This window comes from Siniperca chuatsi, linkage group LG14 (assembly GCF_020085105.1).
Source record: "Siniperca chuatsi isolate FFG_IHB_CAS linkage group LG14, ASM2008510v1, whole genome shotgun sequence".
NCBI lineage: Eukaryota > Metazoa > Chordata > Actinopteri > Centrarchiformes > Sinipercidae > Siniperca > Siniperca chuatsi.
The window spans coordinates 25,837,045-25,861,973 of NC_058055.1; the positions used below are offsets into that span (position 1 = coordinate 25,837,045).

The 24,929-nt window shown below is 40.9% G+C and overlaps 5 protein-coding genes and 2 non-coding genes across 7 annotated transcripts; 3 read left to right on the forward strand and 4 right to left on the reverse strand.

Moving 5' to 3' along the window:
- Positions 1–727: 727 nt before the first annotated feature.
- On the reverse strand, positions 728–799 carry trnad-guc. Its single transcript has one exon. It is a non-coding gene; the product is annotated as a tRNA-Asp (tRNA).
- A 2,068-nt stretch (positions 800–2,867) lies between these two features.
- On the reverse strand, positions 2,868–2,939 carry trnad-guc. Its single transcript has one exon. It is a non-coding gene; the product is annotated as a tRNA-Asp (tRNA).
- Positions 2,940–3,792: 853 nt separating this feature from the next.
- LOC122888299 (histone H2A-like) lies at positions 3,793–4,623 on the forward strand. The gene has a single exon (XM_044222597.1). The coding sequence runs from the start codon at positions 3,835–3,837 to the stop codon at positions 4,219–4,221; it is 387 nt and encodes a 128-aa protein (XP_044078532.1). The 5' UTR covers positions 3,793–3,834; the 3' UTR covers positions 4,222–4,623.
- A 2,530-nt stretch (positions 4,624–7,153) lies between these two features.
- LOC122888307 (histone H4) lies at positions 7,154–7,635 on the forward strand. The gene has a single exon (XM_044222606.1). It carries the CDS (start codon positions 7,204–7,206, stop codon positions 7,513–7,515), a length of 312 nt encoding a protein of 103 aa, XP_044078541.1. The 5' UTR covers positions 7,154–7,203; the 3' UTR covers positions 7,516–7,635.
- A 1,440-nt stretch (positions 7,636–9,075) lies between these two features.
- On the forward strand, positions 9,076–24,821 carry LOC122888301 (histone H2A-like). Its single transcript, XM_044222599.1, has 2 exons — positions 9,076–9,593; positions 24,636–24,821. The coding sequence occupies exons 1-2, from the start codon at positions 9,255–9,257 to the stop codon at positions 24,678–24,680; spliced, it is 384 nt and encodes a 127-aa protein (XP_044078534.1). The 5' UTR covers positions 9,076–9,254; the 3' UTR covers positions 24,681–24,821.
- Positions 13,557–14,390, reverse strand: LOC122888294 (histone H1-like). The gene has a single exon (XM_044222591.1). The coding sequence runs from the start codon at positions 14,388–14,390 to the stop codon at positions 13,692–13,694; it is 699 nt and encodes a 232-aa protein (XP_044078526.1). The 3' UTR covers positions 13,557–13,691.
- LOC122888303 (histone H2B 1/2-like) lies at positions 13,557–18,084 on the reverse strand. The gene has a single exon (XM_044222602.1). It carries the CDS (start codon positions 18,042–18,044, stop codon positions 17,673–17,675), a length of 372 nt encoding a protein of 123 aa, XP_044078537.1. The 5' UTR covers positions 18,045–18,084; the 3' UTR covers positions 13,557–17,672.
- Positions 24,822–24,929: the final 108 nt, after the last annotated feature.

A 24,929-nucleotide genomic window follows, 5' to 3' on the forward strand; every position in this document is an offset into this window, starting at 1 on the left:
GAGATTCCCGTAAATAAAAAAATTGGTTGTGGAGAGCACTGTTTTACACGTTAGTCCAAAATCTTCCATATGTGTGAAACTGGGTTAAGATCTGGTTACTGTAAAGGCTGTAGCATTTTGTGTCACATAATTTTCATACTTAATATGTAACATAACTAAAACCATGATGGCTGTTAGTTTGATCTGTGACAGACAAATAATAATAAAAGTAATCTGGCAAGATATGTTTTATTCTAGTATTTATTGATAGCCTTTATTTTGCTAGCCATGCTAGCTATATATTGCTAACTTGCTAACTTTCATAAAAAAATACCAGTGTGTTGCAGAGCGAGAGGGACGAGGTTGATGCTCGGGTAGCCGGTCATTGTCCTCTGAATTAGATTCTGGCTCTGGAGGCTCCAGCTTGTTTGGTGTGAATCCAATGAAGCTGATGGAGGGAGCAGCCATTTTAGTGACAGCTTTCCCGCGAGTGGGCGTGGTTTCAGCGCCCTCAGTGGACACGCCCCCTCAGTGGACACGCCCCCAGCGTTTGAGAGCAGAGAATAAGGCTCATTTTTTTCAAGATTTATAAAATACTTATTTCACTTAATCAGCGATTTTTTTAATGATTCAAATTTGGCTAAGTGGCTAATAACACACTTTTCTTCAACACATATTTATTATTGCTTTACACGGACTTTAAAGCTCAAGCTCGACTTCATCCATCCAGCTGTTAAAGAATCAGCTCCTCCCCGTCGGGGAATCGAACCCCGGTCTTCCGCGTGACAGGCGGAGATACTGTCCACTATACTAACGAGGAGAGATGCGTCACTGTGTCCACGTGTCACAGCAGATTCATGGTTTAACTGCAGAAAATTGTCGTCTTCTTCTTCTTCTGCAACCAGCTTGCAGGTGCATTACCGCCACCTACCGGACTGGGGTAGTAGATTTGCAGACAAAAAAAGACAAAAAATAGAACAAAACAAATTGTTAATATTATAGCTGCGGTGCATTTTTGACCCCAAGGTGGCGCTGTTTCCTCTCCTGTTTATGTAATTTAGTTTTTCCTGATGCCACACAGAAACTTAGTCACTCACAGAGTGACTGTTGGCCACTGTCATCATCATCTAATGTCTTTTTTCTTATACTATAGATAAAACACAACACTTTATTAATTAAATATATTAAGAGAGAAAATATTGAAATGATTAAGGTAAACAGTTAATTCAATACTTTACCAAAAAAGAACAAAACAACTATAAAAACAAACACACATTGAGCCACGTACCTTTATGAAACGTGTTCTGTATATTCACACTTAAGGGAGTCAACAGGCCGCGTCCAAACACTCTGACTCACAGCAGAGTTAAAAGGTGAGGGTGGTGGCCATTACAAACAGACAGATTATGTATTAATAAACAACAATAAAATGAAAAAAAAAACAAACAAACAAAAAAAACATGTTTGGTGAAACAAACCAGACACTAGATTTTCAGCGTGTCCCAACTGCACAAAGCTGTTACTCTTTAGATCAGACGCAGTGACGGCGGTGAGGAGAAGACTGCAGGAGGACTCCACCTTGTAGCAAAGGACCAAGCTTACACCTGAACACATATGCAAACTATTAGACATCTGTCTCAACACAACCTACTACGGGCTCTCCCATCGTGGCCAACCTGTACATGGAACAGTTTGAGAAGAAGGCATTATCCTCGTTTCCGGGCACACCACCAAGTCATCGGTACCGCTACGTGGATGACACCTTTGTGAAAATCAAGAAACAAGACTTGGAAGCGTTCTCAGAGCATATCACGCGTGAGGACACCAAAGAGAACCGCTTGGCCTTTCTTGATTGTTCTTCTCTCAGAGGAGAGGACCGAAAGCTCCAGATAGAAGTGTACAGGAAACCAACACATACGAATCAATACTTGCTCTTTGACTCACACCATCCACTACAGCACAAGCTGGACGTAATCCGGACATTACAACACAGAGCCAAAGAAGTGCCCACAGGCTCAGAGGGTAAGAAGAAAGAGGAAAGGCATGTCCAGAATGCACTCTCAGCCTGTGGGTATCCTACTTGGGCTGTCAACAAAGTTAAAAGAGCCAAAAAACAGGACAAAAGTGTAACAGAACCAAGAAGGAGCGGTGTCTCCATTCCTTATGTATCTGGACTGTCTGAAAAACTACAAAGGATCTTTAGACAGCACGATGTTCCTGTCTTCTTTAAACCAGGCAACACTTTAAGACAGAAACTCGTTCACCCTAAGGACAAGTTACCCACACAAAAACAGAGCAATGTTGTCTACTCCATTCAGTGCAGTGAGGAAAACTGCAAAGAACGGTACATAGGTGAGCCCAAACAGCCACTTCACAAAAGACTTTATCAGCACAGACGACACGCTAACTCGGGATTACAGAGCGCCGTGCATTTGCATCTAAACGCTACAAACCGCACATTCGAAGACAGCGAGGTGAAGACTCGAAGTAGAGAGAAGAGTTGGTTTGAACGGGGCATCAAGGAAGCCATTTTGTGAAAAAAGAAAACCCCTATTTGAACAGAAATGGTGGTCTGAGATTCAATCTGCCCAAAGTCTGTCACAGTGTATTATCACCTTGGTCACGCCAATCACATGCTAATCAGGTACTTAACAGTGATGAAGTAGATGCAGCCAGAAAACAATAGGCCTGATTACTGATTACTGGGCCATCTTGGAAACAATTAGGTCAGTTTCAGGTGAACTAGCTATTAACAGATAGAGGGCAGGGCTTATGTAACGGGGGGGAGGGTGTTAGCGTCCGTCTCTAATATCCACTACAGCGTCAACTAAGAAAACAGTGTTGTTTGTCATTATCATGTAACCACGGAAGCTGTTAAAGAAACAATCCTCCCCGTCGGGGAATCGAACCCCGGTCTTCCGCGTGACAGGCGGAGATACTGTCCACTATACTAACAAGGAGAGGTGAGAGAGTCACGTGAGTACAACCAACCAACCAATCACTGTTTTTCATACATGTACACGTCACATAATAACATTGCGATGTTTCGGGTGCTCTTTATTGAACTCACACAACAATAAATACATCTGAAGCTGAAAACTGCCTTCAGTCATTCATCATCACCGGGGGTTTCTTTATATTACAGCTGCAGTGTATTTCTGACCCCAAGGTGGCGCTGTTTACTCTCCTGTTCACTACTCAGACTGTATATGGGCCTGCCTGAAGGAGAGAACAACTTCATCTGAAGTCCTGCACATATAATATAGAATATAACTTTGCATGTTATACTCGCACTACTATCCCGCTGTAAACCATATTGGCTTTATATATTATATCATATCATTCCCATACTGTTCCTATACCTATATATACATGTTATGATAAGTATTGGACATCTGGGACAGAACATGAGTATTTTATTACAATGTAAAATAATATTACCTGTATCACAAACAGGAAGCCTACAGAGAGAGAGGTTTCCACACAAACTGAAGCTGATTACAGAGAGATGTCATCATCACTGTGTGTAGCAGAGGACAGAAACATTCATTATTATTATCTACAATAACAGGATTACAAAATATTAGTCACTACAAGTGGTTCATATTGTGTGTAATTATATTTAAAAGATATTACAGTTAAATTCCTATTAAAACTGACACGTTTTATTTTGAAATCCCATGCAGTATAAAGCGGAAGCCTTGTGGTTAATAGAGACTGAGCTGTTTTCTGATTGGGCGATCATGGTTACGCTCAATCTGGCCAATCAACAAGCAGCTCGTTTGAGATATAAGGCCGGTTTGGGCGACCTGTTAGACATACTTTTCTCGTACTCGAAAAAAGAAACAATTAAAAATGTCTGGAAGAGGAAAAACTGGAGCAGGTAAGGCCAGAGCTAAGGCCAAGACCCGTTCATCTCGTGCCGGGCTTCAGTTCCCCGTCGGCCGTGTTCACAGGCTGCTGAGGAAGGGCAACTACGGTGAGCGTGTCGGTGCCGGAGCCCCCGTCTACCTGGCGGCGGTGCTGGAGTACCTGACCGCTGAGATCCTGGAGCTGGCCGGCAACGCCGCCCGCGACAACAAGAAGACCAGGATCATCCCCCGGCACCTGCAGCTCGCCGTCCGCAATGACGAGGAGCTCAACAAGCTGCTGGGCGGAGTCACCATCGCTCAGGGCGGTGTGCTGCCCAACATCCAGGCGGTGCTGCTGCCCAAGAAGACCGAGAAGCCCGCCAAGAAATAAACACCCGAAGTAACCCCACAACGGCTCTTTTAAGAGCCACACACCTCCAACTAAAGACCAGCTTCCCTTATGTTTCGATAACAGAAGATCACATCCAAATAATTATGACAACATGTTATATTTTCTAATCTTGTTAGTGATTTAAGAGACATTTAACAACTGCTTACCTTACTCCAAATATAAGTATAATTTACAATTATGTTTACCTACTATTTTATAGGAGGAGGTGGAAAAACATCAAACTTAGAGCCAGATAGTCAATAAACAGTGTTTTTTTTTTTTTTTTTTTGGGGTTGTATTCTCATTGTTGAATGCCCTTAGTCTAAGTTATCTAAATGCACAGTGACAATACAAATCAACTTATGTAGTACTGAAAGTGTACAAGCAAAACTTACACTACAAAGTGTACATTTAGGTTTGACGATGACTTTACATTGTGTATTGATTTAGTAATGTATAAAAATACTGACTACAATCCAATATTTACTGGGAATATGGAATATAATAGATTAATTACAGCATAATACTGTTGATGGATTAGATTTAAGACGGGAACAATATTTATACACACAAATACTAACAAACCTTTATATTACATTGGTTTGTTGTATGAATCGTAGGAGCAGGTTGTCCATGGAGCTCCGTCAGATACTCGAATAAATCCTCCCAGTAGTCTCTTCAGTCATGTCCCTTGTATTAAGCTGGTTCAGTCATTACTACAAACATACATATACTTCCTCCCTCTAAGGGTTAGTCTGTATGACCCTAGGTCACTAAACTGGACTTTGATCATTACATCTCTGCTGTACTTGAATAATTGTGCAATATTCTGTGTATTACTCCTGTGCAATATTTAGTTTTCCTATGTTAGTTTTTCCTATTTATTGATATTGAAAATATGTACCTCCATTACTGCTGTGCAATATCTTAATAATCTCAAAAAGCTACACTTAACTCGACAGTACATGCACCACTACTTATTATTTATATTATTACATTGTATTATTATACTGTATTATCATCATCAACCCACTTGGTACTTCACACTTATAAGACATCTTATACTTATAACCACCTGGTACTTAATTTATTTTCTGACCTGTTTTTATAGTGTATTGTATTATATTTTTTGCTAGTACTTTCTCCTGTGTGCACTGACGTAAAGGCGAGCTGCTGTAACAAAAAGCTTCCCTTCGGGGATCAATAAATTATTTTTGATTCTGATTCTGATATACACATACTGTACAGAAATCAGAAATGATCAATTACAAGTGAAAAAGGTTAGAGACACATGGAAATCATGTTTTAATTTATTTACTTATTCATTGTAACTCCATCCTCATCTGACCAACCTGCAGTAGCACTGTCTGAATTTTCATCTGTAATTCAAGCTGATATTAAAAGGCATTTCATTTTATAGACTGCTACGTGTTGATTTAAAAAACGAAAAAATGAAGCTCTGACAACAACAAAACAAACAAAAACAACCTGAAATGTAATAAATTAACTGTCTTGCCTTTAAACACATGTGATTAAGTGAAAGGATAATGCAAAGAAATCCATATTTGGCAGTAACTGAAATATAGTTAAAAAGGATATTAGTGCATTTTTCTTAGAAAGGTTGTGACATTGTTAACTGCAATGATGGTTCAGTTGTTTACTAAAAGAAAAGTGAATTATCTAATTATTTATAGTTATATTAGCCAATATATTGAGATTTTATTAGGATATTGAAATCGTATTCTGAAAGATTTCATTAGGTGTTAATCATATTGTAAGTGCCTATGAGGACAACAGGATAGACTCATTAGCTGAAGTGTTTGAACGGGCTGTGGCTCGGTGGGACTGTCCTTCAGTATCCTTTGGGATGTCTCCTTGTTGCAATCATGGGTGAATTTTCTGGGCAGATAATGTGGTGGACATCTTAACAATAAAAATTCCACATCTGGGAAACAATGTCCATCCACTTTTTATTTCTATTTAAAATAGTTTATTGAATTTTTTGATTTGTGTTTGTAAGTGTGCAACCTCCTTAGGTGATGAGGGCGCTCTTCTGTAAGTTGGTGCGCATGGTGAATTTTGCTGTCTTCCTGTGTGGCTTACAGACACATGTGACAAATGAACAGGAAGTGGAGTTGTGATGTGTTCAGAAAAGCAAAAATGAACGAGCGGACGGCAGACCAACACAGTTGTTTTACCGTTGGCGTTGCCACCGAGCTGACTCAACGCGTAAGACAGTCTCGTGTCGTCCTTATGATGTGGTTATTGATATAAGAAGGTTTTGATGAAGATGAGAACAATGCAGGTTATAGATGATTTTATTTTTCTCTGATCGAGTGTCTCAAAGTCATTCCTGGAGATAGATAACAGCATGCAAACTGTATTATTGATTAAACTATGATTGACTCCTTATTAACTTAAAAAGAAAATGTCAATGTTTCCAATTAAAACTGAACTGAGATGATTAATCAGCCATTAAAAATTAACTGTAGACAAATCATAAACACAGTGTTTCCTTTTTTATTGAGAATTCATATATAGTTTGAAGACAAATAACAATGAAACTCATAAATGCAATATGATAATAAAGTGTTCAGGACATTTTTCTCAGAACAAGTACTACTACTGTGACCGCTTTTACCACTAATGATAATAATCCTAGTTATGTTTATTGTAGGTCATTGTGGATTATTAATGGCAGTAAAATTTAAAAATAAACCATTAAAATGAACTAAAACTACATCAGTTCATCTGTACAATAAATAATATGATTATGTTTTTGTTATATATGAAAACATTTCAAACGAGACAATCAAAAGGAAGAATTTTCACTTTAAGATGACAGTTAAAGATGTTGCAGGAGCTGCTGAGTTTGGCGCCTCGCCTGTCTTCTCTTACGTCCGCATAGAAGATGTAAAAGGCGACAGTCTGCCGTCCAGCAGCAGACTCGTCTCCGAGTGTTTCAGATAAACGGACTGCAGAATGAGTGGGCGGGGCAAAGGCGGAAAGGGACTCGGGAAAGGCGGCGCTAAGCGTCACCGTAAAGTGCTCCGTGATAACATCCAGGGCATCACCAAGCCCGCCATCCGCCGTCTGGCTCGCCGCGGCGGAGTGAAGCGTATCTCCGGTCTGATCTACGAGGAGACCCGCGGTGTGCTCAAGGTCTTCCTGGAGAACGTGATCCGTGACGCCGTCACCTACACCGAGCACGCCAAGAGGAAGACCGTCACCGCCATGGACGTGGTGTACGCTCTCAAGAGGCAGGGCCGCACCCTGTACGGCTTCGGAGGCTAAACCTGATCCAGACCCGCTGACACGCGAACCCAAAGGCTCTTTTAAGAGCCGCCCACTTCTTCTCAAGAGTTTATCCTGGTGATTACTACTAGTAGTAAAAACAAAACTATAAACAATCAATTTGCGTTTGTTTAATATAATTGTACATTACTGAAGCATCTCATAGATGCTCATACAAAAACACAACTACTTGCATAGCGCCTCATACACACAAACACCATCTAGTCCAAAGAAACAAATCATCAGTCAACCCAATAAGAACACTACATACTGAATACATCTAATCTCTTAACATTTGTGATGTTCATAATTTTTTTTCCACATTGGTTTACACACCAGACAGTTGTTGATGGAAGACTTGGTTACATCTTGTTAAAAAGCTTACAACATATCAGCCAATCCGGTGCGAGCAACAGCACAGTGAAATGTACGGCCGCCCACTACCTCAACTAAGAGCTGCTTTCCTGCTCAATCAATTAATAATTAAACTTTATTTTCTCTAAGAAATTCAGTAGCTAAATGTTTTCCATATACCAGCCTTCTCCAAAATAAATAGTTTTTAATTATTAAAACAAAAACCAAACACTTCCCGTCTTTCAGTTGTTAGTCCTCTCGCTCAATAACAAATACAATGCTGCTGGCTCTATGATGGGGGGGAGGTGGTGGTGGTGTGGCTCAGATCCTACTGAAGCTACATAACTGACCTTCTGGATCCATCCTCTACATCATAAATGTGTATACTATGACTTTGTTGTGAATTTATTCTAAAATAACAACATATTTAGTTTCTGTTACATGATTAAGGTGTTCCCTTCATACACAAATAATAATTTGCTATATATATATATATAACACCAGCAAGCACTGAAAATAAACAGAACAAAATATCATACTCATATACATGACCTGCTATAAGCAACTATTAGAAGTCCTGCATTCATTTTTTTTTACACAAGTAAAAGGAAATACATATCAGCATCAAAATGTACTCCAAGTACTCATTATTGAGAATAATGTATATTATTCTACATTCATGTGTAAAGGTGGAGGTCATTCGAAGTACTTTATCTACTTTTGAATATGTCCCTCGTGATCAATAAAGTCTGATTTTAGAATGGATTCATTGATTATATCATTATCAGAATGGGCAAAGTACCTAGTAACTGAAGTTATTGAACAAATGTAGAGCAGATATTACTCGAGTATCTGAAAATTGTACTCACACTACTTGAGTAAATGTACTTAGTTACTTTCCACCGCTGCCAATAAACAAAGTCATTATTTCAGGAAATAACTCCTGTTAATATAGCCTGAGGTTCATGTTAGCAGAGTCCTGACTGCTCACAGTGTCAACATGAAGCTACTAATCACATGATTTCAACTTTCCTTCAGTTGACTCTACATGTTGCATCGACTGTAGTAGTGCAACGCAAATAATCAATTAATACGATATTAATGACATTCATACATTCATAATAATACTGGAGGTTAAATTGTATTTGAAGTGGATAACTTTATTATTATTGTTTTTAAACCGTGGTATAGCGGAGCTGTGACGTTTTATTCTGAAAATATCGTACAGCGCAAAGCGGAAGTCTTTTAGTTAATGCAGAAACAAGCTCTTTTCTGATTGGGCGATCAATCTAACCAATGAACGAGAAGCAGCGCGGAGATATAATGGCGATTTTCTCGCTTTCAGTTTTACTTTTTCAGACTCTCTCCAATAATACACACGGAAAATGTCTGGTCGCGGGAAAGGTGCCGGTAAGGCCAGGGCTAAGGCTAAGACCCGTTCATCTCGTGCCGGGCTCCAGTTCCCCGTCGGCCGTGTTCACAGGCTGCTGAGGAAGGGTAACTATGCCCAGCGTGTCGGCGCCGGAGCCCCCGTCTACCTGGCGGCGGTGCTGGAGTACCTGACCGCTGAGATCCTGGAGCTGGCCGGCAACGCCGCCCGCGACAACAAGAAGACCAGGATCATCCCCCGGCACCTGCAGCTCGCCGTCCGCAACGACGAGGAGCTCAACAAGCTGCTGGGCGGAGTCACCATCGCTCAGGGCGGCGTGCTGCCCAACATCCAGGCGGTGCTGCTGCCCAAGAAGACCGAGAAGCCCGCCAAGAAGTAAACACCCGGAAGGAACAACACAACGGCTCTTTTAAGAGCCACCCACCTCCAACTAAAGGCCGGCTTCCCTTAATTTACTGACTGTTTCACACATGTTTATAATTGTTTTCTTACTGTATGGCCCACAAACCTCATGTGACAACTAAAAACCTTTAAATAATGTAAACTGGACACTGGACCATCACAATAATGTACAATATCCCTATTCTATTCCCTATATATTGATATTAAATATCTGCCATCTCATCATAATCCTCTTAATAAGCTACACTTGACACCCCTTGACAGTACTCGCACTATTACGTATTATTACATTGTATTATACCGTACATACAATATCAACCTGTTATTCCACTTTTGTACTTATTTTTTCTTTTTTTTACTACTTTTTAACTACTTAATTGTATTATATTTGTTTAGTACTTTATGTGTGTATTCCTGTGTGCATTGAGCAGCTGTAACAATAGTTTCCCCTTAGGGATCAATAAAGTATTTCTGATTTTAAAGCTTCTCCTTACACTTTGTAGCCTTTATGACTGGAGTTCAACACAACAGCAAACCAAAGAGCTGCTGTTCAGACTGAAGACATTTAAACAAATCAAGTAAACAGGCTACAATCTGGAGGTACTAACCCCTGATGCTACTGAAAATACTGTTATTTCTCAGGGTGAGGTTAATTGATTTCTTACTGTTCCAATATTGCTACTCTTGTCTAGGTTTGGTTTTTAAATAATAATAAGTTGAATCCTTTTTTGTGTTATGGAACCTCCTCGTGAGGTTTGGTGATAATCATTCAGTCCAGGATCACTTGGTTGAATTATTATCTCCAGCAAAACTACAAAAACCTCCATACTATGTTTTGAAAAGCAACAGTCACCAAAAAAGAAAGGGAAAAAGGTTTGTCTGATGGCCCATGTCACAGCTATACAGTTATGAGTGTTGGATTGAATATAGTTCATTATGGAACTTTTTGGATATGTCAAGTCGGTTAATTAAATCTAAAAATGTAGCCGATGGTGAAGGTACAGAAGTGTTAAAAATATTAAAGAGTAAAAACCGTGCGCATTTTTCGATGCATTCTTGGTGTCCGGTGGCTCATCTCTGTCGGCAGACTCCCTGTGAGCGCTGTGGTTTCATGGCGATGCCTTGAAAGGATTCGGTCTGTCTTTTGATATCAGCTACACCTCTGTCATGTAAGGCCTCCTAGAAGAGAAAATGCCTCTGAAACTAAAAGAACCTCTGTGCCTTTGTCATCCATTACGTTTTCATATTTACATATTGCGCTTTTGTATTGAACCTCTTGAAAGGTAATATAATATATACATATTTACATAGACTGAGAAGCCTACCAAGAGGTAAACACCACGTGAGTGATTTACCACCTAAAATCTTAACTTCCATACTGATTTTATTGCTTCTTATTTTTTGTAGGCTTTATGACTGGACGGTCTTCACTAGACACGTTTTAGGTTAAAGGTTTACTTTTGTGAAAAGTGACTCGTTCGTGTACAGCGTGTAGTTGAGGACATGTGGCTCTTTGGTTTGTGTCGGTGGCTCTTAAAAGAGCCGTTGTGGGTTTGGACAGGTGCGGGTGAGTCTAAGCCCTCTCTCCGCGGATGCGGCGGGCCAGCTGGATGTCTTTGGGCATGATGGTGACCCTCTTGGCGTGGATGGCGCACAGGTTGGTGTCCTCGAAGAGGCCGACCAGGTAGGCCTCGCTGGCCTCCTGCAGCGCCATGACGGCGGAGCTCTGGAAGCGCAGGTCGGTCTTGAAGTCCTGAGCGATCTCCCTCACCAGGCGCTGGAAGGGCAGCTTGCGGATCAGCAGCTCGGTGGACTTCTGGTAGCGGCGGATCTCCCGGAGAGCCACGGTGCCGGGCCTGTAACGGTGGGGCTTCTTCACGCCGCCGGTGGCCGGGGCGCTCTTACGGGCAGCTTTGGTCGCCAGCTGCTTCCTGGGAGCTTTGCCTCCGGTGGACTTACGGGCGGTCTGCTTGGTTCTGGCCATTGTAGTCTCTCAGTCTTCTCTGCGTTCGCAGCTACAGAAGGAATACTGTCTGGCTGCGAACAGCGGCTTTATAAAGGAGCTGCCGGAGAGCAGCGGCAGCGCTGATTGGTCCAGGCCGGGAGGCGCGCGCGCGCTGTAGCTCATCAACTGAAAATTCAAACCAACCAATCATCCAACAGCAGCTGGCTGAGAAGAAAGACAAATAAATAATATTCACAGAAAAGGAAGTGTGTCTGATTTAATGTGACCGATGGCCCATGTTAGAAATAAACGATTGCAAATACTAACGTTTAGATCATGTAAATGTTTCTTTAATATGTTACATTTCATGTTTATTTATATCCTACATAATAATAATAATAATAATAATAATAATAATAATAATAATAATAATAATAATAATAATAAAGCTCTTATGGATTTTTGAAATGTTTAGCTACTCATCATAAGTAACTTCCAGATGGATATCTTGTTTAATTTTAGTAACCTCCAGAGGTCATAGACAAAGAAATATGAAGGCAACATGCTACAGATGAGACAAGTAAACTCTTATTTGACAGTTTGTTCCCTATTCAGCTACACAGCCAAGAAATAATAATAATAATTATTAAATAGATAGGACATGTTGGAAATAAAACTGTTTACTGTAGTGAAACAAGAGCTGGCTGACCTCCGAAGGAGGAGAACTATTGATAAAAAGACTTTTATTCTCCCGGAACTTACTGGACTTTTAATATCGTACCTCTTTGTGCACTTTATCGCTTGGCCCTTCATATTAGCTTACACTTTTACCACTTTGTATTATGTTTAATATTCATGTATGAATTGTATTGAAGTATTTATGTTGTGTTTATGTAAATTTTGTACTGAACTTGTTGAAACTTAATAGTTATTTAACTTTAAAAAAAAAGGGAAGACTCATCCCCCCAAAATGCGCCATAGGAAGTCATTCCTGCCTGACCTCTCTGACATCAATGCAATACTTGAAATATTTTCTGTTTAACACTCCTGTGGAATATACTCTGTTTTCTGTTTAATATTCCCTGTTTATTGATATTTATTCATACTTCTATTACTGCTGTGCAATATCCACCGTCTAATAATCATCTTAATCTGCTACACTTAACTTGACAGTACTCATTATTGCACTTTACTTAAATTATTACATTGTATTATTATACCGTACACACTTATCAACCTGTAAATCCACTTTTGTGCTTATTGAGCTTCTATACTTTATATCCACTTTGTACTTAATTTATCTTAGCTGTATTAAAGTGTATTATATTTTGATTTGCTTAGTACTTCTGTTCCTGTGTGCACTGACGTGACAGTGAGCAGCTGTAACAAAAGAGTTTCCCCCTCGGGGATCAATAAAGTATTTCTGATTCTGATATTGTTCTGGTGGAGGAAGAACACTGGCTGGAGAAAGGAGATAATGTGCAATTAATGTTCAAGCATACAGTTAATTTCATTTTAATATTCGAGGACAATCATGCACTTTACTGAAAAGCATGATGTTTTTTGTCTACTTACGATGTGAGCACTTCTTCTTCTACCAAAGCCAAAACCTGCATTCTGAGTTAAAGAAAGGGTGAAAATAAGGCACAGCGGGGCCCCGTGGCTCTGTTTTCCTAGAGGCCCCCAAGTCATTAATTGTGCCCCTGACTGATTTGCACAGAAGGATAAATAAAAAATATTTCTTTTTTGTAGACAGTCATCATTATAAACAGTGGAAAAAAATAAATAATAAAATAAGTATGTTCAGTATAAATAATGTAGGTCAGTATAGTAACAATGTGTAGTGAAGCATAACTAGTGTAAAGATGGAGTCAGTGAGACTGTTGAACAGGTTGCTCTGTGTAGGGGACTACAAAAGTATTATAAAGTTGCTAAGATGCATGGGTGCTGTTTGTGTCCACCATAATCATGGTGGAACATGGCAGCTGAAGACGGACATGATGCAGGAGCAGCTCTTTAGTGGAAGCTGTGGTGGCTCTTAAAAGAACCTTTGGTGCACTGAGTGCTGGATGAGCCGGAGCCGCTTCACTTCTTGGACTTCTTGGCTGCGGCTTTCTTTACGGGAGCTTTCTTGGCAGCGGGCTTCTTGGCAGCGGGCTTGGCCTTTTTGACGGGGGTCTTCTTGGGAGTCTTCTTCGCTGCCGGCTTCTTGACGGCTTTCTTCACCGCTGCCTTCTTCGGGGACTTCTTGGCTGCCGCTGCTGCTGCTTTCTTGGCTGCTGGCTTCTTGGCTGCCGGCTTCTTGGCCGCGGTTTTCTTGGCTGCGGGCTTCTTGGCTTTGACGGGAGCCTTCTTCTTCTCCGCCACCTTCTTGGCAGGTTTGGCGGCTTTGGGCTCCTTCTTGGCGAGCTTGAAGGAGCCGGACGCCCCGATCCCTTTGGTCTGGCTCAGGGTTCCTCCGGTCACCAGTTTGGTCACGGCGGTGTTGATGCGCTTGTTGGACTTGGTCACATCGACGCCTTTGGCGGCCAGGACCTTCTTGATGGCCGCCAGCGACATCCCCTTGCGCTCCTTGGACTCAGCCACGGCGCTGAGGATCAGCTTCGGGAGGGTGGGGCCATCCTTCTTGGGGCGGGGAGCCGCCTTCTTCTTCGGGGCTTTCGCCGGGGCTTTCACCGGGGCCGCTGCTGGAACTTCTTCTGCCATCTCTGCGTGTCTGCGCTCTGCTGTGTTCGTCTGAACGTGTCCGAGCTCAGAGCAGGAGGCGGGACTTATAAAGCACATGAGAACCGTGGAGAGGCAACGCGCTCAGCCGCTCGGCCGCCTGCTGAAATGTGGCGACACTTGTGTTTTCTCTTCCACATTTTGGGGATAAAATCCGCACAAGACAAACGTTTTAGACAACACTTGTTATTGTATCAGTGAGAGATCGCTCTTCCCTTCACACTGAGGTCGCGTTTGGCGACGAGGACTCCTTTATTTAACTCCAGGAGGCTTCAAACCTCTCTAATACACCGTCACTTTGTACAGCTCGCTGCGAGTTTTCTTCACATTTCGTCTCTAAAAATGGCTAAAAGTCAGATGTATTAAATGGGACTGTGGTTTTCCACCAAGCAGAGACGTGTGAGGATAGAATAAAACTGAAATCGCTGCACTAAGGCGATTTATTTCGTTTCAATCTGAGAGGTTTTCTGTGGACGTAAACACACGGTTGCTGTAGGTGGCTCGGGGCGGTTACTCCTGTCACAGATGGATCCGCTGGAAGAGACTTCCCGTCTCCACTAAGTGTTTAACATGACGGGACTTACAGCAGAAAGTAAATATTGCTTCTGCTGTACAGAGACCTGACTTACTGAAATCACTTTAATCAGCTTCAGTTTGTGTTCAGACCTGCTTTCTGTCTGTTACATGATTTGATCCTCAGTCCCAGGAGTCAATACATATATTATAATACATTATATAGTATTGTATATTTAAACGTGATTTAAAATATGTTCTAAGTAATTCTTCTCAGCTGAACTCAGGTCCTTTAGCTATCACTGAGGACACAGAGGTTTTATCATCTGCTTTGTATTTTATTTGGTACTTTACAGACCCGAGGGTTTTATTTATAGTTACACATAATGGGTTTCTCTAAAGGCAGATATATTTTTAGACTCATTAAACTTAACTATGTGTGATCTAATTAAACATGGAACAATATTAAAAATTAATGTGATTTTATAGACTTTGAGTTGTTTTCGAATATATTGTGGGGTTGCATGACTTTTAAAGATACTCCTCAGTTTACAGCCTTGGCCGAGCTGCTGAATACATTGTGAGGAATTTATGAAACGACTACAAATCTGCTTTAGACATCAGAATGTAAATTCTTAGTAGCGGTAAAATCTTTAAACATTATTGAACTAAATACAATCTAAATATTTTCAGTGGAATCAATGTTGGTGTTCATAAAACAAACCTCGTCTGATGCCTCTATTTTGGTATAACTTTAAAACAAAAATAAATAATTTGTAAATAGCATTAGTATGGTTTTAACTTGAGGTTTTAACCCATGTTATGTATTTCATAGTTAAATTATTATTCAATAATTATGATTTATCATTGACTGAAATCTATCTGTATATTACAGTGTCCAACAAGAGGAAAGATAGGGAGTCCATTTACTTCTTCAAATAACAACAAAAGTCGAAAGGTCACTCCTGGACAAAGCACTTTGCTTTGATATAAATGAAAAAGAAATGCTACAGAGGCAGACGTGTTTTCCAGACTCTTCCTCTTTACCTGTGAAATAACTTCAGCTGATGCTCCCCTCAGAGGCGTTTTAACATCAGTCACTACATGCAGTCCATTTTAAATATAATATAGAGGAATTTGTATTTATGGAACATTAATATCTTACTGTGTCACAAAGGAAATATGACAATGACTTTATATGTCAACAGATCTGTTATCTTGTTTCTTGAGATCTGGGTTTTCTTGGGTCGGCCTTAGGGAGAGCTGTCTCTTTAGCAACTTGATGGCAGACAAGCTCAGCAACAAGTAATAATGATCAAACTCAGGTTCAAAATCCACTTTCCGATTTATTGATATAATCCAATAACACACCTGCTGGCTTTATATTCTGTATAGCAAAACAAAATAATAAGACAAATATAATTACAACACACAATAGGAACCAATTGTACTAACTAGTATTTTGTAATCCTGTTATTGTAGATAATAATAATGAATGTTTCTGCCTTCTGCTACACACAGTGATGATGACATCTCTCTGTAATCAGCTTCAGTTTGTGTGGAAACCTCTCTCTCTGTAGGCTTCCTGTTTGTGATACAGGTAATATATTTTACATTGTAATAAAATACTCTGTTGTTGCACAAAATGAAGTCAAGCCCTCATGTTCTGTCCCAGATGTCCAATACTTATTATAACATGTATATATAGGTATAGGAACAGTATGGGAATGATGTGATATAATATATAAAGCCAATATGGTTAACAGCAGGATAGTAGTGTGAGTATAAGTTGCAAAGTTTATATGTGCAGGACTTCAGATGAAGTTGGGCTCTCCTTCACGCAGGCCCATATACAGTCTGAGTAGTGAACAGGATGTCTACTACACTACAACTCCATCATGTATGGACTCCTTCAAGAGAAAATGCCTCCGAAACAAAAATAATTGTTCCAGCTCAGTGTCTGTAATGTGTGCGTGAAACTTTGGAGAACCAGATGTACCATGGTTTTAAATAAGACTGTCATTGACAGCGACATGGTTGTGAAACATGTACTGGGTGACCTCCGGAGAAGGAGAACTATTGATAAAAGACTATTACTTCCCTGGAACATACTGGACTAAGTTCTTATCTCTCTTTGCACTTTATTGCTTGGCTCCCCACATTAGCAAACACTTTTGTATTGTGCTTTGTATTATCTATAATATTCATGTATGATATTTACTAAGGTATCTATGTTGTGCTTTTGTATTGAACTTGTTGAAACTTGAACTTGTGTGAGTTATGAATAAAGAGCACCTGAGATACAACTTAAAAACCATAGCAATGTTATTATCTGACATGTACAACACAACAGTCATTGGTTGGATGTGCTCACATGACATTTCACACCTCTCCTCCTTAGTATAGTGGACAACATCTCCACCTGTCACGCGACTGGGGGGGTTGAGCCTGAGCTTCAAGATGTGACACTTACCACATTCATACACCTGTAGAAGATCTACGACGACTCATTACATTTCTTTAATACAAATCCGAGATAAGTACCTACAACTGATAAAAGTTATGTCAGAATAAGTAGTGTATAAGTTAGTTGTCAGCTCATGTTATCTTTACTGTTATAATTACACCATGTCTGTTTCTGTAAACTTTCAGTTATGCAATATGAACAAACATTACTTTTCATAAATAATGCTGGTATATAAAAGACATGATATTAAGTTGTATAAAGTGAAAACTGAGTTAAGTAACATTTAGCAGGAAATCAGCTCTTAGTTGAGGCAGTGGGCGGCCCTGAAAAGGGCCTTTGTGTTGTTGGGATGAACAGCGGGTTTACTTGGAGCTGGTGTACTTGGTGACGGCCTTGGTGCCCTCAGATACGGCGTGCTTGGCCAGCTCCCCGGGCAGCAGCAGGCGGACGGCGGTCTGGATCTCCCTGGAGGTGATGGTGGAGCGCTTGTTGTAGTGAGCCAGGCGGGAGGACTCACCGGCGATGCGCTCGAAGATGTCGCTCACAAAGGAGTTCATGATCAGCATGGCCTTGGAGGAGATGCCGGTGTCGGGGTGGACCTGCTTCAGCACCTTGTACACGTAGATGGCGTAGCTCTCCTTCCTGGTCTTTCTCTTCTTCTTGCCGGTCTTGGTGACGCTCTTAGAGACGGCTTTCTTTGAGCCCTTCTTCGGTGCTTTCACTGGATCAGGCATCGTTAACTTCGTAGGAATTTACTTCAACGAATGATCCCTGTAGCGCTGAGGTGACGGATTTGTATGTGCTTGATGCAAATTAGACTGTGCGGTTCCTCGCACAGGATTGGCTGAGTTTTTAAACGCGACTGAGCATGCGCTGCACAGATTTTAACTGTTAATATCAGTGGTGGAGAAAGTATTCAGATACTTTTTTCATTTACCAAAAGATCTGATTAATTTGATTATGATACAATCATACACAATTATATTATTAAATTTTTTATTAGGCTATTATCTTATTACAGGAAAGTAAAAAGGTCACAGATTTTGAGACAAATGGAAGTCATACTGATAACAAAGTGGCATTTTATTGTTTTAATTAATATATTGATTCATTTTTATTTCATCCTTATCTTACAAACCTGCAATATCGCTGTCTTGATGTAGTACCGTGTTGTATGAGGCAGCTTCTCGTTATATTAATTTTAAGCAATAATGCGAATAGACAATATTACACGATCACACAAGGGTTTTTCCATTGATAATAAACTAAATTATGTAGCCATTTATATCACATCATGCCCACAGGGACACTGGGCCTAAATCACACCAAAAAGTTACATTAAAATTTCATCTAGGAATTTTGGACATGCATTTATCAATTATATTACTGTAACATACTACACAATAACATTTAATGTATAACTTCTGAAGTATTATAGATTTAATAAAATGCAGGCTTCAAGGACTTTTATTGCACACACAGGAGGAGTCTTGAAGAGTTGCTCTAACTTTTACAAGCAATTAGATGTTACTGTTCCAGCATCGGGGTAAGGTCTCCCTAACATGAAGAAATTAGCTGTTTTTATATTTTAGTATGGACAGCAGTAATCTTGGTCCTGGTATTAACATTTTGTGATATCGTAGTGATGTGTCGGTCACGAATGAGTTGGCTCTATCTGCTCATTATAGTGTTTAGACCCAATATGTGATTCTTACTGAGGGTGTCATCTCATATAGTAGTCTACCATTAGCCCTGTTATGAGACACTTTGCTGAGGTACTTGTGGCTAGCTAGCCATGTAGCCAGCTGTGTTGAGATCAACAGTTACGGTACTCACGTTAACATATAAATCTGAAAATACTGACATGATCACACAGTCGTGGCGCTCAGCTGTTTTTTATAATCCGCTATGAAATTTGTTTTCATAGAAAACACTTACGACTAATGTTAGGTCAACACTAATGCTAGCTAATGTCAACTTTTACTGTAGCTGTCAGTCTAATGTCAAGCACTGTGGGTTTTAATAGCATCCCTACAATGTACTGTAGTCTTTGATTGGATTAAAATGTGAATATATGTCAATGTAAAAATATGCCTAATGTCTTACAGTGTAAGGATGATTGAAATGTCATTTTACGGTAAGTGTTGCAATACAGTGCCCTTGTAATTATCAAATGATGGGGAAAGTAAATGTAATTAGTTACGTTCCGCCACTGCTGCTCGTATGGGTGTTGAACAAGCAAATACATTAGCAAAGAAGGCTCTTATTAAAGGGGGGTGTTAAAAGTTTTTGGCTTGTCACATCTTAAACACAGCTTATAAACATAAGCACATTATTATGTACAGTATTAAATAGAATTAATCAGTATTCAGGTCATTTAATGCCATGAATCATTAATCTCTGATACAGTAGGTGGCGGTATTCACCTTTTAGGTTGGTTTGCGATGAAATGAATGTGGTAATTTCTTAACTGACGTTTGTGAAGGTTAGGGAGATGTGTGCTGTCTGTCCACAGACCGCTTTACTGTCGTTAGCTAGTAACAGTTAGCTCAGTTGATACCTACCAATGTCCAAAGTTCCGTTTAAATGCCAAACTCCATTTAGAAATCTAGTCTTTTTAAGTTTACAAGAACACAGACGTCGCATGTATGACTTATGTACTTCACCTGAATCAACAAGAGCTTCTCTTAAACTCGGCATACACGCCATATACAGCAATACTCGTTTAAACAGATTTTCAACTTAAATAAGTATTTCCCTTTTATTTCTCCCCACACTCTGTGTCCACTAAAATAACACACAGATTGTAGAGACTTGTAAATATATGACAGGGGTGCATAATATATCACTCAGCTTATCGATATCAGGAAGTAATTGGATGAGAGATATATATTGTATCTGGACTGATAGAAAAGTTATGTTCCACAGATTTAATATGTAGAAAGTCCTGGGTGTGTAGTAGACTGATGGTCAAGGCCAAAACCTGTTATCGGTGTCCTGTAGAAATCACGTAAATGAGAGAGTTTAGAGTAAGTCAGATATGAACTTCATCCATTCTAAATGACCTGAAGGGATTTTGATATTTGTCCCTGTATAAAATATATATATTCTGAAGCAGGTACTGACTGGAGCAGATAAGCTGACAGATATATTGTGCAGCTCTAACTCCACTTCTCTTTTCTCCAGCCTAATATGGATGAAGTGAATTTTGTCTCTCTTGCTGTTGGGAGATGTGTGGCCGCCTGCTGCCTGAATGCATGTATCTATAATACATAGATAATATTGGCCCTAAAATGGACCCTTGAGGTACTCCACAGGTGATGGGAGCACACGAGGAGAAGATGTTACCAGTTTTGACAGAAAAAGATCTGTCTGTCAGGTAGGAGGTGAACCACTGGTGGGCGCTACCCAGTCCAGCAGAATAAAATGCTCAATAGTGTTGTGTTTTTAAAACTGTAAATGTAAAAGTAAACACATTTATTAAAATAACAACAACAGACTGGTCAGCTATGTCCAGAGAGCTGCAGGGTCCGTAGAGTGGCAGGGGGAAAAGGGGAAAAGGGGATAAAGGGTTGGATTGTAGGAATAAGGAAGAGCAGAGGTGGTAACAGTGTTTTTAACAATAATGAACATACAAAAATAAACCACATTAAACATGACGGGCAGGGCTATGTTTAGCTGTAACAAAATGGGTCCTAAAGGCCAAATTCAAAAGCAGTGACATTGCCAACTGTAAGCAGTTCACTGCGTTTGGAGGTGGTCTTTAAGGCAATTAGCTACTGCACTTAAAAACATACCATTTCCTCTAGGTGTGAAATGAACTCCATCTTTCAAGAATAGCCCAAGACTGTCATGTCTAATGTGAGGGTGTTCAATCATAACACTATTTAAGCTATGAACAAATGTAGCTATAACACTGTTGACAAATTTCATGGCCTTGTCAAGCTTCACCGGATTGGCACCAGCCTTCCACCTGCACCTTTTGGATCACAGACAAAATATGATCTTCATGCCAGGGTGCTGGAGGTGAAGCTGGTCCTCCTTCATCATGCTGACCAGATTGATGCTGCTGACCTCCCTCGTGTCGTTGCCACCACAGTGGATATTGAGGACATCCGGTGCTGCTCTTCCTCACAGGGACTGGGAAAAGAAGGGGAGAAGGCCTTTCCACCGCAGTTAGAATCGAAACTGCAGATTTTTGATAATAGGAAATTAATTTTAATTAATAATTATGACTATGCAATCACATGTAGGTAACTTATTAACTTTAACTTATTACAAGTAACGTTATAAACAAGTGACATCCAAATAAATCACTCACAACTACATTTTATTGATTAGGTTTAAATTGTCTGTTTTGTATTAAGTGAACATTATGCCAATTCGCTGTAACACTGGCCACATTTTTGCAAGTCTTGATAAAATCTAATGTTACAAATTACCATAATTATATATTTAAAAAAAACATTCAGGCATTTTAAAGCTTGTGTTGTATAATCACAGCAACAAATACATGATTATTTCAAGGTTTGTTGTATAGTAGAACTGTGGACTGCCAACCGCACACCACAGGGTTTTAGCCAGCTAGCAATGCAGAGTAGCATATAGCTTAGCTTCTTAGCCTTAGCCAGCTTGGTAACTTTGAGCTAGGTGGGTGTGTTTCAGCAAACAGGCACCTGAGCTCCACCCACGCTCCACCTCTTTGCCCATTTTTTGGTTATCCGGGAGTTGGGCTGAGTGACGTGCTGCCAGCTTTTCAGAAACCGATTGCTGACATCATGGACACCACAGTCTACGGTTGTAGTTCCTTTTTAAAGGGAAGTTACAGCGTGACTATTTTTTTAAAATGCTGTCTGTTTGCGATTAGCTCGTCTAGTCGCTCTAAGCCATATGTTGCGTTTTTAGTCTTGAAGCAGTCATTGTTCAGTTGGTTATCAGCAAAGAATCTGTTACATCTATTAGCTGCTAGGTGTAAATATTTCAGTGGCAGAAGAAGTATTCAGATGATTTTACATTTACAGGTAAAAAGTACTAATACTACACAGTAAAATACTGCATTCAAAACTTTACTTAAGTAAAAGTATGTATGCAAAATTTACTTAAAGTATCAAAAGTAAAAGCACTCATAGTGCAGTAAAATGCTTGCAGTCAGTATGTTACTATTATATATGATGCATTAATGTGTGTGTTGTATTTTACATCTGCAGAAGTTGAGCTCATTTTACCTACTTTATATACTGTTGGGTAGTTTAATCCACAGCAATGCATCATATAAGATCATCACATTTGTAGCGTTACCGTCCTGTAAGAACCACATATCTCTTAAAAGTTAACTTTTCATGAGCTCAGAAAAAAAACCCCACTGATGCATTGTCTAGCTGGGGGGTGTGTGTGTGTGTGTGTGTGTGTGTGTTAAAGAGTTTATTCAGCTTAAGGAGGAGAGTTTTTTTCAACCCATAAACACTTCTTTATTTATCACAAACATTCAGTATAACCACATTTGAAAATACAAATGTGCAATACAAACAACTGAGCTCAATGTAAGAAAATGTAGATTAAACACACAGTTTAATCACACAATCACAGCTCATTTCAGTAAAGTAGTAGGCTGAGTGAAGTTTGTTCATCACTGCATTTGAGCTTCATGTAGTTGAACCTGTTAAATATGTAAACATACACAGAGAACTGAAATGAAGGAAAACCACACCACAATATAGCCATCTCTATAATCACTCATATTTAAATACTCATATTAATGAACAATTTAAACCATAAGAGTGAGAGATGTCAGTGAGTCACCACATGATGGAAGTAATGCACTGAACAGTCTGTCTGGAAGAAAACTACAATTATTAAATGTGTCTGACGAGCAGCTAGGCCTGATGATCCAGGATGCCAGCACAGATGATCTAACAAGGGAAGGAAGGAAACCAAAACAAACTGAATATAGTCATCCAGGATGACATAAAAATCGTTTCTCTTAAATGTTGTGTCCAAATAAATTCCAGTTTTGGAAGCAGCCTGATGTGAATCAGAATATAATGTCTAAACTCAGTGTTTGATAATTTATTAAGTGTTTTAATAACTTGAATATAAAAATACAACATTGAAATAAATGAGTAACAGCAGCAGGAGAGGAAGAAGCTCTTTAGTGAAGAGTGAGGTGGCTCTTAAAAGAGCCGTTGTGGGTTTCAACAGGTGTGGGTGAGTTTAAGCCCTCTCTCCGCGGATGCGGCGGGCCAGCTGGATGTCTTTGGGCATGATGGTGACCCTCTTGGCGTGGATGGCGCACAGGTTGGTGTCCTCGAAGAGGCCGACCAGGTAGGCCTCGCTGGCCTCCTGCAGCGCCATGACGGCGGAGCTCTGGAAGCGCAGGTCGGTCTTGAAGTCCTGAGCGATCTCCCTCACCAGGCGCTGGAAGGGCAGCTTGCGGATCAGCAGCTCGGTGGACTTCTGGTAGCGGCGGATCTCCCGGAGAGCCACGGTGCCGGGCCTGTAACGGTGGGGCTTCTTCACGCCGCCGGTGGCCGGGGCGCTCTTACGGGCAGCTTTGGTCGCCAGCTGCTTCCTGGGAGCTTTGCCTCCGGTGGACTTACGGGCGGTCTGCTTGGTTCTGGCCATTGTATCTCGTTTCTCTGAACAGGAGAAAAGTGTAATAAAGAGAGGAGACACGCTGCTCTTAAACTCTGGGACCGGCTGTGAAATGGTGACGCTGCTTCAGCCCCCCGGCTCCGGATTGGTGAGGGCCTCCTCCTGGAGCTCAGCGCCGCCCAGAGGCGCGACCCGCCGCCTGAATCTCCGCTGCTTATTGGCGAAACATCTTTTCAAAATGTCCGCCAAAACCCAGCGCGGGCTGCCCTGCTGGAAGCCCCTTTCCTGGTTGGTCTGGCAAGGACCGGCCCGCGCTCCGCGGATTTATAAAGGAGGGTTGTGACAGCCGGTGCCACAGTTTCTTTGAGTCACGACTCTAGAAAACAAGTTCAACAATGTCTGGACGAGGCAAAACCGGAGGAAAAGCCAGAGCTAAGGCCAAGACCCGCTCCTCCCGAGCCGGGCTCCAGTTCCCCGTCGGCCGTGTTCACAGGCTGCTGCGCAAAGGCAACTATGCGGAGCGAGTCGGCGCCGGAGCCCCCGTCTACCTGGCGGCGGTGCTGGAGTACCTGACCGCTGAGATCCTGGAGCTGGCCGGCAACGCCGCCCGCGACAACAAGAAGACCAGGATCATCCCCCGGCACCTGCAGCTCGCCGTCCGCAACGACGAGGAGCTCAACAAGCTGCTGGGCGGAGTCACCATCGCTCAGGGCGGCGTGCTGCCCAACATCCAGGCGGTGTTGCTGCCCAAGAAGACCGAGAAGCCCGCCAAGAAGTAAAACCTCCCTGACTGCTGGAAACCAGCCCCCCAAAAGGCTCTTTTAAGAGCCGCTCACTCACCTCTGAAAGAGCAGAGCTCCTCATGTGTCTCTAATGCATCCATGAAATATATAATACAATAAATCAAACATGCATATGTATCTGATGTGGTGACAAGGTCGTTGTGTGTTTAAAAAAACTCAACAATAATTATAATACACACAAGATAATAATTCAGCTGATTGATGCTGCTCATATTCACTTTAGGC

Excerpts from the sequence above, each read along its gene's own strand:
- LOC122888307 (XM_044222606.1), top strand. The coding sequence starts at position 7,204 with ATGAGTGGGCGGGGCAAAGGCGGAAAGGGACTCGGGAAAGGCGGCGCT.
- LOC122888301 (XM_044222599.1), top strand. The coding sequence starts at position 9,255 with ATGTCTGGTCGCGGGAAAGGTGCCGGTAAGGCCAGGGCTAAGGCTAAG. Across the intron at positions 9,594-24,635 it reads GCGTGCTGCCCAACATCCAG|GCGGTGTTGCTGCCCAAGAA; the intron begins GCGGTGCTGCTG and ends CCCAACATCCAG.
- LOC122888303 (XM_044222602.1), bottom strand. The coding sequence starts at position 18,044 with ATGCCTGATCCAGTGAAAGCACCGAAGAAGGGCTCAAAGAAAGCCGTC.
- LOC122888299 (XM_044222597.1), top strand. The coding sequence starts at position 3,835 with ATGTCTGGAAGAGGAAAAACTGGAGCAGGTAAGGCCAGAGCTAAGGCC.
- LOC122888294 (XM_044222591.1), bottom strand. The coding sequence starts at position 14,390 with ATGTGCTTTATAAGTCCCGCCTCCTGCTCTGAGCTCGGACACGTTCAG.